This window comes from Crotalus tigris, unplaced genomic scaffold (assembly GCF_016545835.1).
Source record: "Crotalus tigris isolate CLP2741 ecotype Arizona unplaced genomic scaffold, ASM1654583v1 scf7180000018308.1980950, whole genome shotgun sequence".
NCBI classification, from domain to species: Eukaryota; Metazoa; Chordata; class Lepidosauria; order Squamata; family Viperidae; genus Crotalus; species Crotalus tigris.
Window position 1 is genome coordinate 1214092 of NW_024096936.1, and position 13014 is coordinate 1227105.

The 13014-nt window shown below is 32.9% G+C and overlaps 1 protein-coding gene across 2 annotated transcripts in view; it reads left to right on the top strand.

The window, feature by feature from the left end:
* The window catches only part of ZNF143 (zinc finger protein 143), a 33716-nt gene that overhangs the window by 19347 nt on the left and 1355 nt on the right, over positions 1-13014 (top strand). For both annotated transcript variants that reach the window (XM_039350247.1, XM_039350248.1), the window contains exons 11-15: positions 2526-2705; positions 5221-5448; positions 6828-6973; positions 7479-7640; positions 12200-12346. In XM_039350247.1, coding sequence (XP_039206181.1) covers positions 2526-2705; positions 5221-5448; positions 6828-6973; positions 7479-7640; positions 12200-12346 — 863 coding nt within the window. The remainder of the gene's footprint in view (positions 1-2525; positions 2706-5220; positions 5449-6827; positions 6974-7478; positions 7641-12199; positions 12347-13014) is intronic.

Sequence of the window (13014 nt, forward strand, 5' to 3'; positions counted from 1 at the left end):
TGGAAACAGCCTACATACAACCACTATTTACAATTTCTTAGGAAGAAAGCAATTAAAACTTACAGTTTATACCACAGTGTTTTTTTTAACCATAGCTATACACAATATTATATATTCTCTAGGAGGTAATCCTTAGTTATGTTTTTTATGTATTGGTAATATTTGGCTTTCAGATATTAATACTAAAAGTATTTCAAACAGGAACTGCCTTGTGGCATCCTAAGAAAAACAAACAATACATTCTGAGTAATTATTATTTTTCTTGTATGTTCCTGATGTAAGCATGAAGAATATATCCTCCAGAAATACTGAGATCTAAATTGAAATTGAAAATCCCATAGAGGAACAAGGCTGGATTGTGTGTGTTTGTCTTAATTTATCTGTTTTAGATATATACATATATATATTTAAATCTCTCTTTTATTATGTTTATAAATAACTCAGGCAGTGAATAAACCTAACATTCCTCTCTCCTTCCATTTTCCCCACCACAACAGCTCTGTGAGGTGATTTGGACTGAGAGAGAGTGACTGGCCTAAAGTCACCCAGCTAACTCTCTTCACAGTCTCCAGGTTTCTAGCCTGGTACCTTAGCCGCTACATAGGCTGCATAGGTAGAGCTTGGCATCCTATTTCTCTCCTCTGCTTTTCAGCTTTACAAGTCTGTCCTTACAAGACAGACTTCACATAAATTTAGCCTTACATTACAGTACACAGACTGACATCTACAGTGGAGGAATCTATGAAACTGAATAAATTTGTTTCCCTGTTAAAAGTCCAGTTTCTAAAATAACCATATCTTTGTTGCTTGCCCTCAAAAAAAAAAGAAGAATCAAAACAGGTTGTGTAACATTCTTACAGACATTCCATTCCTTTTGTTTAAACTAAAGACCGCCTTTAAAGAAAAGCTGTTGTTGGGTGTGTCTTAGCACAGTTCAGCTCTTTTCTCCTTTGTAACGATATGATATACAGCATCGTGAAAGGATTATGGAAACTATGGCAATGTAATATTGTAGTAAACACTTCAAAACATACATCTTTCTGGCAGAAAACTGACAGGCTTTTTAGAGTAAAAATTTGCAGTTTTTTTCTAAGAGGAAGCCAATAGTTGTCTTTCATGGAAGTAATTTGAAGGCTTTTTCCTATCTGGTGTTTTAGAATAGTAGTGGGGAAAGATTAATAAATATCTCAGTAATATTCACGAATACATTGAATTATATAAATTGTGCTTTCACCCATCCCTCTTAGGCTTCTCTCTGTGGCATGACAGTATACAGAGACTGGCAGTTCTTAGCAAAAGCACTTGAGAAAGTGTCGCACAGCAGCATGAGGGTATGCTAGCAATATAACATTTGTTCTAGGGATTTAAGTACTGATCAGTACAGACATATTTATGGTAGTTGTATATAAGTTAAACGGGGAAAAGATACTTTTTTTTTTACTACATGGGTGAGTTTAATACACATACATTTTAGAGTGCTCTATTTACAGATGGATAATTTCTACCCATTTGTTTAACCACAACCAGTACCACAATCCAGAGAACAAACATGACACTAACCAAATATGCCCTTTCTTTCTCAAACAGCAGTTTTTCATGCTGTTTGACAAACCACTTTTAACATTTTTAATGACATATAAACTTTGTGTAAAAAAATATATTACTAATATGTGTCCAAAGTTCAGTATTTGACTAGGAATGCACAAATGCTCTGGATTATGGTCTATTTCTAAGGAATTTTCCTTTTAATTTAAGGAGTAACTGAAATGGCAAAGTTGCCAGCAGCAGTTGAACCAGACTCTGTATATAATACATAATAACAAAAAGTACATAGTAACATTCAAAATGTTTGCCTTCAGGTTTCCTCCCATCCAGTCTCATTTGTATTTTAAAATACTTAACCTTTCATTTAGTGATGTTTTTATAGTTTTTGTGAATTATTCATATGCAATGTGAGTAGCTCATAATAGCTCTTACCCACTTTGTGTATATTGGCCTTTTAACCTTCAGAGAAATGAGAAGCATAAGACATGGAAATTTTTAACCTTTATTACGGTCACAGACTAGCACTAAACATATGTAAATGTTGCCTTATTTGTATATAGATGTTTCTCCAGCTGCATCTTTGACTTAAGCTAATAATGATACTGAATCTACAGAATTTCCCCCAATTTGAGGCATGATTCATTGAGATGAATTGTTAAAGAAAAAAATATAAAAATATTAAATATTAATGCCTGATGATCAGAACACTTTGTTCATCCAAAATAAATATAAAACAAATGAAGCAAAAGGTGAATTCAGTGATGTTTCTTCACTACATTTTAGAGCTCACAATTTTGTACAAGACAGCATTAGAAATTTATTTAACGTACTAGAAAACTATAATTGTTTTATTCAAAATAGTGAAAAAAGGAGGAAGGTGGAGAGATTTGTTTATTAACATAATTAGTGCCAAATGTTTATAAATACATTGAAATGCTTTTTAAAAAGTATTCTAATTGGTTTATCTCAATTTTTTTTAGGTGAAAGACCCTTCAAGTGTCCCTTTGAAGGATGTGGTAGGTCATTTACAACATCTAACATCAGAAAAGTTCATATCAGGACACATACAGGAGAAAGACCATATTATTGTACAGAGCCAGGATGTGGAAGGGCATTTGCCAGCGCAACTAACTATAAGAATCATGTGAGAATACATACAGGTATGATATCTGAAATACAGGTAATCCCTGAGTTACGAGCATTCACTTAGCGCTCATTCGAAGTTATGTGATAAGCGCCCCCTAGTGTTTTTTAGCAACTCCCAAAATTATGAATGTTGCAGCACCACAGCAGTTGTTTGCCCTTACGAACGACTGTAGAGGCTCTGCAACATTCACCCTATTCCCCCTCCCACTCCCCACAACTGCTTCCCCTTCCCATTCTGCTGTGTCGGATTCATTTACATTGCAAAAATCCTCTCTGCCGCTGTTTCTCCTCTCTGCTCCGTTTGGCTGCAAATGGGGCGCTTTGAAATGCTCCATTTCAAAACATCCCATTTGCAGCCAGGAGGGGCTTCCAGCCTTCCCAAGGTCTCCGTCCGGCTAAAAAGTGTTCCAGCTGTGGCAGAAAGGAGTTGGAGGGGGGGATCAGGAGACAGGTATCACAAACACTTTTTGCCTCAAAAATCGAAGTTTCTGGGGTCTGTGATCTTGCGAGAGTTCAGGTACCCATTCTCTGTATTTTGCTTATAGTTCTTAATTCTTTTACTTTCCAGTTTCATTTGAGGGATAATTTTAGCTCTTTTGGGAAAATAGGAAACAATTCATTCTTTTGTTAACAAAGTAGAACTTGAAATATTCTCTAATGATAATCAGAGAAAACAGAATTTAAAATAATATGAATGCAATTTTATAACAAAATTTCTCAAACTATGTTTGAAAGTAAGGTTGTAAAACAGCTGAAAATATAGGTATTCATCTTTGCATTTGATATCTAACTATTCATTCTGATAAAATGGCTCTGGACTGGATTCTTAACAGAACAACAAGGCCTAGTTCTCTGGCTTGTGTTGATCATAGTACATTGATTTTAAAGATGATACGTGTTTTTATGTTTTGGGATTGTAAAATAAAAATAGGAATAATGTATTTTGAATTGCAGAACTGGAATCCCAGGAATAATTTTCAAATGATCCACAAAAAAAGATGTTTAAAAAACTTTATTTATAAACTTGTTTTTTTTTCTTTTGTTTTTGCAATATACTTAATATTATCTGTTATCTTAAGCATGCTACTTTCTTTTTTGAGAAACTGCTGCTGCTATATAGTGCATGGTAAAGTTTCCGAGCATAAATATTATTTTTTTCTTTTTTCAGTATTAATTAGCACATTTCCCAATAAGGCATTCCCACTGATGGATTCATATATAATCAAATGAAAGTGATAGGCATCCTTTTAAACAATTATACATTGGGTCTCATTATTTATTAAATAATGAGCTCATAATTCTCCATTTGAGTTTTCCATTTCTTTTAGCATGTTTGGAGTTTAAGAATTCATATATATTTCCAAAAATTTGAGATGTAATATGTAAATAGCGTGATCAGATGTTTTATATTATATGCACTTAAAAGAATAACATTTTAATATATATACAATACCAATTATTATGCTTTATAAAATCTTTTCCAGAATATTTATGGTGTTGGAGAAATCTCTGTAAAAGTCCATTTCAAGTGCCTGTCAGCTATGGGAAGTGGCTGTTTCTGGTGGGCATTGGTCCACAAAATGGTCATGATTACTAGCACAGGTTGTTCTCAACTTACACAGTCCATTTAGTGACCATTCAAAGTTACAAAGGCATTGAAAAATGTTACTTATGACCATTTTTCACACGACCGTTGCAGCATCGCCATGATCATAGGATCAAAATTCAGACACTTGACAACTGACTCAAATTTATAATGGTTGTAATGTTCCAGGATCATGCAATCTTCTGACAAGCAAAGTCAATACGGAATCTAAATTCACTTGACCAACTGTGTCACTAACTTAACAACTGCAGTGATTCACTTAACAACTTTGTCAAGAAAGGTCATAAAATATGGCAAAATTCACTTAAATGTCTCACTTAGCAACAGAAATGCTGGGCTCAATTATGGTCATACCTTGAGGACTACTTCTAGTTGGATAGCTATTGAAAAGTAGGATAAGAAAAAGGTCCGAGGGAAGGAATGCTGGAAGAAGGAAAGCTTTAGTGGACAAAGGTTGGTAGAAGGATTGGCTTAGAGCAGGGGTCCCCAACCCCCAGGCTGTGGACCAGTACTGGGCTGCAGCATGCCAACAACCAGTCCACACAAAAAAGCAAAACCCCATCCATGAGATGCAGGCAGCACACACCCTCTGGTCCACGGAAAAACCTCTCTCTACACAACTGGTCCCTGGTGCCCAAACGGTTGGGGACCTCTGGCATAGAGGAAAGAGGTGGTGCTTAGAAGAAGTCTGCAAGAAGAAGAAAATGGCAGGGAAGACAGGAGGCAGACAAGTGGGAAAGAGAGTGAAAATTGACGATTGACTTGAAATATTGTAACAAAGAAACCAATATACTGAAGTTGTTGTTTTTAACATAAATGTCAGTGATATGCAATATCTGAAAATGACTGTTACTTATAGTGGTATGAGATTGCCAGACATTACAGCCTAATTATGACCTTCATTGCTTGTCTCTTTTGCCTAGGGGAGAAGCCTTATGTATGTACAGTCCCTGGTTGTGATAAGCGTTTTACCGAATATTCTAGTTTATATAAACACCACGTGGTACATACGCATTCTAAACCTTACAACTGTAACCATTGTGGGAAAACATACAAACAGATTTCTACCCTTGCAATGCACAAGCGAACAGCACACAATGACACTGAGCCAATAGAGGAAGAACAGGAAGCCTTTTTTGAGCCACCTCCAGGTATCAGTTAATTATTGTAACTCTTAATTTTTTCTCTCATATTAACTGTAAGATGGTTTTGTTCCTTATCTCTTGCAAATAGTTATATTTTAAGTTCTACTCTTAAACATTGGATGTTTTCTATGATGCCCACTTCTTTGTATTTTAACATTATTTGTAAGCAACTTGCCATTCATACTTAATTACTACAAACACAGTTTAAATTTCTCTGAAACTAATCAGTCTCAGAGAAGATATAGATGTAAAAAGAATACAGAATTTGCTGTAGAAGTTTCTGGGATTGCACCATTTAAAAAGGCCATCTGTCATTCTGGGATGAGATATCATCAATAATCTAATGATATCCAGTTATATATCATCATTCCTTTTTTTGACTAGATTACTGTACAGGCAGTCCTTGACTTACAATGACAATTGAGAGTGGAATTTCTGTTTCCCTGCAGTACATAAAATTTTATAAAATATTTTTCTTCTTTGGAATATTTATTAAATAAATATAAAGTTCTCCTTTTCTCAAGAAATTCTCCAATATGACTTTTAAGACAAAATGTCAACATTGTCCATTTCCATTTCGATTTGAAGTGGAGATCCTAAACTTGTTCTCTTGAGGATTGTAGATTTATTGCAACTATTCTTCTTTCAATTGCATTGGGGAACCTGTAATTAAATCATCTCCATAGTAAGCACTATTGAGGTCAGATTTATATTCCAAAATTATAGTTAAGTCCTTTGTATTGTCAAATACTTGTGCAGTAACCTCAGGGATTTGATAACTTTCTGTAGTTGATTGCATCTCTGGGTTTCTTATCTTTCTTCCAACTACTTGAGTAATTTGTTTCTGTCACTCTCCTTTCATAACATCTTTGATACATAGGTGATCTATAATGCAAATTTTGTTTAAATACTCCTCCAAAATAATTCTGCCCATCCAAATCTGAACACCCAGATGGCACCTACTAAAGGGTCTTTACTATTAAGAGGTGTGATGAGAGAAAACCTGATAGCAAGTATTCTCTATGGTAATTTCCCTCTTATAGAAGAATTTGGTCCCCAGGGTAATGTTAACCCCTACCTTTGTGGCTAGTAAAAACCTGGCATATGTGGAAGGCCTTTGGGGACTGATTGTACGGCATCATGATGATTTTAATAAAGCTAATAAAATACAGTTAAACCTATTGGCACTTAGTTGGGAGATCATAAGAAGTAGGTTATAGAAAGTTGAAAGACATACTTACAAAGTTTCCAATGAGAATGCAGATCATGTCTATTTCTTGCAAGAAACCCAACATGTATCTGTCCATGTAGTCAGGGCTTAAGTTCAATATAAAAGAATTCTTATCTTTTTAAAGTACAAATTAAATTCACATTCCTTTAAATAGGTCAAGGTGAAGATGTTCTCAAAGGATCTCAAATAACATATGTAACAGGTGTTGAAGGAGAAGATGTGGTTTCACAAGTTGCTACTGTAACTCAGGCTGGGCTGGGTCAGCAGGTGGCACTTATTTCTCAAGATGGAACTCAGCATGTAAGTATCTGCCATAATGAAGATAGCCTTCAAAATAGCTTACAAAATTTTGTTCCTGATTTTTTTTATAGGTGTCATTAAAATTGGTTTCCATTACACTAATGATGTTAGGAACATATGACACATTAACTTTAAAAAAGGATTGCCATATTGTAGTAACCATCTAAGGCAAACTGCCGGCCCACAGGCCGGATGTGTCATGCCAAAACCGCACCCACCCCATTGCCGGCAATGGGAAAAAGTCATGATACATCATGTGACGTCACAAGTTTGACATCCGTGATCTAAGGCTTAAAACAGAGTCTAATAAATTTACTTTAAAAGTTCCAGTTCTGTTTTTTTATGTCTGACTTCTGCTTAAGGTTATGAACCTTGCTGATCTTTATTTTAATTTTTTATTAGCTTATTTAGTCAGGGTACATTAATATATTCCAGGATGAAATCTTATATAATCAAATTATGCTCAATCCAATGCGATTAACTAAATAATTATATACTCTTTCAGGTTAATATATCTCAGGCTGACATGCAGGCCATTGGAAATACTATCACCATGGTAACACAAGATGGCACTACCATCACAGTCCCTGCACATGATGCAGTTATTTCATCTGGAGGAACACATTCTGTTGCAATGGTCACTGCGGAAGGCACAGAAGGACAACAGGTAAATTGCTCCTAAATATATGGGTGAAAACAAACAATTGACGCTTTCTAAATACGCAGTTGACAACAGATTTTCTAGTCATTAGGGCATTTAATTTAATTTGATTGAGTAATACAACCACCCTACTCAGGGTGGTGTAAATAATAACAGTAATAATCAATAAAACCACATAATAAAATTAAAAAAGCAAAATTCAGAACAACATACAAACATGCTGGAGAAAAAACTCAGCATAAGATTTTTTAAAACTATATTATATTACTTTTAAAATAATAAAAGAAAAAGAACAAAACACAAAGATATACACATTGTCAAAAATATATAGCACATGTTTAAAAGTAAGGGAAAAATGCAACAGAAAAAATAAAATTACAGAGTATACATTAGGTAAATATATATAGAATTGTAATTGTTTAGTATTGTAACAATAAAATGCTTAACAATATTACAGAATTTATAATATAGTTGTAGCCAATGTAGTTAAGCCTGAGATAATACATGCAATAGGAAGTGAATTAAAAAAGAGCTCAGTGCAACAGAAATCCAGGCTTTTTTAACTGTTCTCTGTATTTATTTTGGCTCTATCGTTCAACTTTGTAAATTGCTTAAAGTCAGATTGAAACTGTAGAATTTTTACTAATAAATCAATATACTTTGTAACTGCCATTCATCTCTGTGCCCAAAGGTCAGAAGGAAGAATTATTTATAGTTTAATGCATGATGCCATGATTTAAATGTGTAACATGAAATGTTATAGGTACAAATTGCAGCTTAGATACTTTGTCTTAAACATTATTAAATGAAATTGGGTACAAGATATTTGGAGAGAAACTAAACCAGAAAAACTACAATATACATTCTACTCAAATAGCCATAAATCTTGGTCCAGAATTGACATGATTTGGATGACGCTTGAATTAAAACCAATATAAGAGATTGAGATAGAATTAGGCACATGGGCAAACCATAACACTTTTAAAATGACATACAGAAAAAAACTAAGATGGACCTTGAACCAATCCATATTAAAAGAGAAAGAATTTATAGAATTAGCAGCAAAAGAAATGGAGCTATTCTTTAAAGAAAATAAAAAAGAAGATACAACATTACAAAATGTATGGGATTCAGCTAAAGCATGTTTTAGAGGCGTAGCTATAATATACATGGCGGAAAAAAAATAAAGAAAAAAACCCCAATATATTCTGTTAAAAGAAGAATTAAAAAAAACTAGAATTAGAACTACAAATAAATTCACAAAAGAAAATACTGAAAAGACAAATGGAAATAATAACATAAATTAAATTTAATAGAATCAGAAAAAATGGCACAGCAAATTAAAAGAGCAAAACAAAACTTTTTTGAAAACGCAAATAAACCAGAAACATGGCTAGCCTACAAATTTAAAAAACAGAAGGAGAAAAAATTGACAAACAATTTAGTAGATAAAAAAGGCTGTCTGCAATTCAAAAATGAAGAAATAAAAAAATATTAAAGAATATTATGAGAAACTGTAATATAGAAGAAATTTCATGGGAGAAAACGATTCAATATATGGAAAAAAATAATTTACCAAAAGTCTTAAAAAACTTCAAAACTATGTTAAATGAAAAAATAACAATGATGGAATTGACAGAGGCAATAAGAAGACAAAAAAAAAAAATAATAATGAAAAAACACTGGGACCAGATGGCCTCGCGGCAAAGTTGTACAAATGTCTACAAGATACATTAAGTGTACCATTGAACGATGTATGTAATGAACTTTTGTTGGAGGCTAAACTCCCAAATACATGGACAGAAGCAAATATTACTTTAATACCAAAAGAGGACTCAGATCTGACACAGATAAAAAAAATTACAGACCAATATCATTACTAAATGTGAAGTATAAAACCTTTACTTCAATAATAGCGGAGAGACTGAAAAGACTTCTAACTGAATTTATACATCCAGATCAAAACGGATTTCTACCAAAGAGACAAATAAAAAAAAAATTAAGAGTTATAATGGACATGTTGGAATATTTATGAAATGCATCCAGGGAAACAATTGGCACTAATATTTTTAGATGCTCAAAAGGCATTTGATAATGTTTCCTGGCAATTTGTAACCCAACAACTAAAAACAATGGACTTTGAACAAAATTTTATAAATATGATTGAAGCAATATATCACAAAAAAACAGCAAAAGTGATTGTAAATGGAGATTATACAGAGAATGTTGACATAAGAAAAGGCACAAGACAAGGATGGCCACTATCTCCATTGTTATTTATCTTAATTTTGGAAGTTTTAAATAGAAATATTAGACAAGATCCAGAAATTAAAGGACTAGAAATAAAAGGTGAAACTTATAAATTGCAAGCATTTGCAGATGACCTGGTATTCATCCTAGAGCAGTGTTTCTCAGCCTTGACAATTTTAAGGCATGTGGACTTCAACTCCCAGAATTCCACAGCCATCCCTCATTTTCCCACCCATTCCTACTGTGGCTGTGGAATTCTGGGAGTTGAAGCCCACATGCCTTAAAATTGTCAAGGTTGAGAAACACTGTCCTAGAGGAACCTTTAGAGATGCTTCCTAAATTATTGGAAAACATAGAACAGTTTGGAGAGATAGCAGGACTAAAGATAAACAGAAAAAACTAAAGTGATAGTTAAAATCTTACAGATTAAAAAAAACCAAATGTCAGAAAAAATAGAATTACTAATAGTCAAAAAGGTTAAATACTTGGGAATATATCTAACAGCAAGATGTTCAATAATAAAAGAAGATAACTATATAAAATTACAGAATCAAATAAAATTGGACCTGGAAAAATGGAAAAACTTGCAACTGTCGATACTAGAAAGAATTGCTACGGTGAAAATGAATATATTACCAAAAATATTGTTTTTATTCCAAACAATACTTATAAAACTGGAGAAAATTTTTTGAAGACTTAAATTCTCTAATTTTGAAATTTATTTGGCAAGGAAAGAAAATGTTACAAGAAGCTAAGGAAAATGGAGGTTTTGGTCTGCCAGAGTGGGTTTTATATTATCAAGCATCTGTACTAACATGGGTAAAAGAATGGATAACTCTTAGAAACAAAAGATTGTTGTATTTGGAGGGACCTGATTTACAACTTGGTTGGCATGCTTTCTTATGGTATGGGAAAAATAAAATTCATAAATATTTTCAAAACCACTATATTAGAAATGCATTATTACTAACATGGGAAAAAATAAAATGTAAAATATACTGAAAATTCCAGGATGGCTTTCAACAATGGAAGCATTTGTACAACAAAATTTAGTCAGTTTCGAGAAAATATGGACATGTAAAGATATTCTAAATCTGAAGAGAATTTAAAATCTAAATGGAAAATCAGGCTATTGATCTATCATGGTGGGCATATTTACAAATGCAAGTAAGATACGATAAAGATGTTAAATTATATGGATTTTATAAAGAGCAGACCTTGTTTGATCAGACATTATTAACCTCTGATGAGAATTAATTAAGAAAATGTATAACTTTTTATTGAATTAAAATTGGAAAATGAACAAGTAAAAGAAACAATGATAACATGAGCAAAGAATTTTGGATATAATATAGATTTAGAGAAACAGCAAAACCTGTGGGAAAGAAATTATAAATTGACAATATCAACCTCTTACAAAGAAAAACTATATAAAATGTTTCATAGATGGCACTTGCCACCAGCAAGATTAGCAGAAATGTTTAAAAATATGTCAGATAGATGTTGGAAATGTAAACACAAATCAGGTATTTATTTTCATGTATAGTGGACATGTGTTAAAGCAAAGAGATATTGGACAAAAATACATACTTGGCTAGAAAAGATGTTGGGAAAACATGTAGATTTTAAACCTGAACTTTTTTTATTAGGTATAATGCCAGAAAAGATTAGTAAACAAAGTATATACTTGATATTACATGTGATAACAGCGGCAAGAATCATATTCGCACAATATTGGAAAAATGAAGAAATACCACCAGAGAAAGAAATAATTAAAAAATACTAGATTGTGCAGAAATGGACAGACTTACTCTGAGGTTGAAAGAAAAAGAAGAAACAGAATACTATCAAACTTGGGACTTATTTTATCAATGGCTGGAGAAAAGAATAAGGGATTAGGAATTAAACCTGTATTAGTGGATGATAAACTCAGACAATGTATTTGTTGAACAAGTACTATTGAATTGTATGAAAAAAACTTATGGGTAGGTCTAAACCTAAACCTAAACCTAAACCTAAACTTATGGGTAGGTCTAAACCTAAACCTAAACTTTATGCCAGGTCTAAACATATATTTAGCATGCTGTGTAAATTATTTTACTGATTTTTTTTCCCTTTGCAGATATTCATTATCTTTACTATTTGTTTTAGAGTATGTATTGAAGGAGATATTACTTATATGTCTCGCTTTATGTCCTAGTATATTATTTTTAAAACATTAAGACTGATCATCGGTGACTTTAAACACTTTTAAAGAATTAATTATTTTTAGATTTCAATATTTAGAATGTTTTTTCTCTGTGCTTTTTATTAAGGTTGCCATTGTGGCTCAGGATTTAGCAGCTTTTCATAGTGCTTCACCAGAAATTGGACATCAGCAACATGGACATCATTTAGTCAGTGCAGAATCTAGACCTGTTACTTTGCTGGCAACATCCAATGGGACACAAATTGCGGTGCAGGTAATTAGCATATGAAATATACATTGGGAATGTTTTATTAATAATATATGAATTGAATGCAGGGTAGAATTTCACAAACAGGAGAATCTGCAGGCCTAGAAAGACAACAGGGAAATTCTATCTCTCTGCATCCTTTTATGCTCTCCACAATCTGCTTTCGGAGATTTGTTGGTTTTTTTAGAACACTGGAAGTAATTTTGAGAGCCTTAGAGAAGAGGCAATCACTGACTTCTCTTCTTTTTTTTCTCCTTCTACAAATCCCACCTTAGCAAAGAAAGCTGGGTGAACTTGGGCCAGTTATTCTCTCTCAGTCCAACCTCCCTTACAGAGTTGTAGTTGGGAAAAATAGGAGGAAGGAATATTAGGTATGTTCAGTGCCTTGAGTTATTTGTAAAAATAATAAAGGTGGGATACAAATAAATAAATAAAAATATATAGCCCAAGAACCTTTGTTAGATTCAATAATCTGCTTTTAATTTTGCAGAATAGATCTGGATCTTCTTAAATATAGGTGCAACTGGTTTTAAAGTAAAAATATTTTTTTAAAAATAGTTAATGTATCCATGAAGAATGCTATAAATTGCTCAATTAAAAGAAATTGCTTCTCATATGGCTTTTTCCCCCAATACAAATAATTGTTACGGTCTCTATACACTTTAAATTTTAGC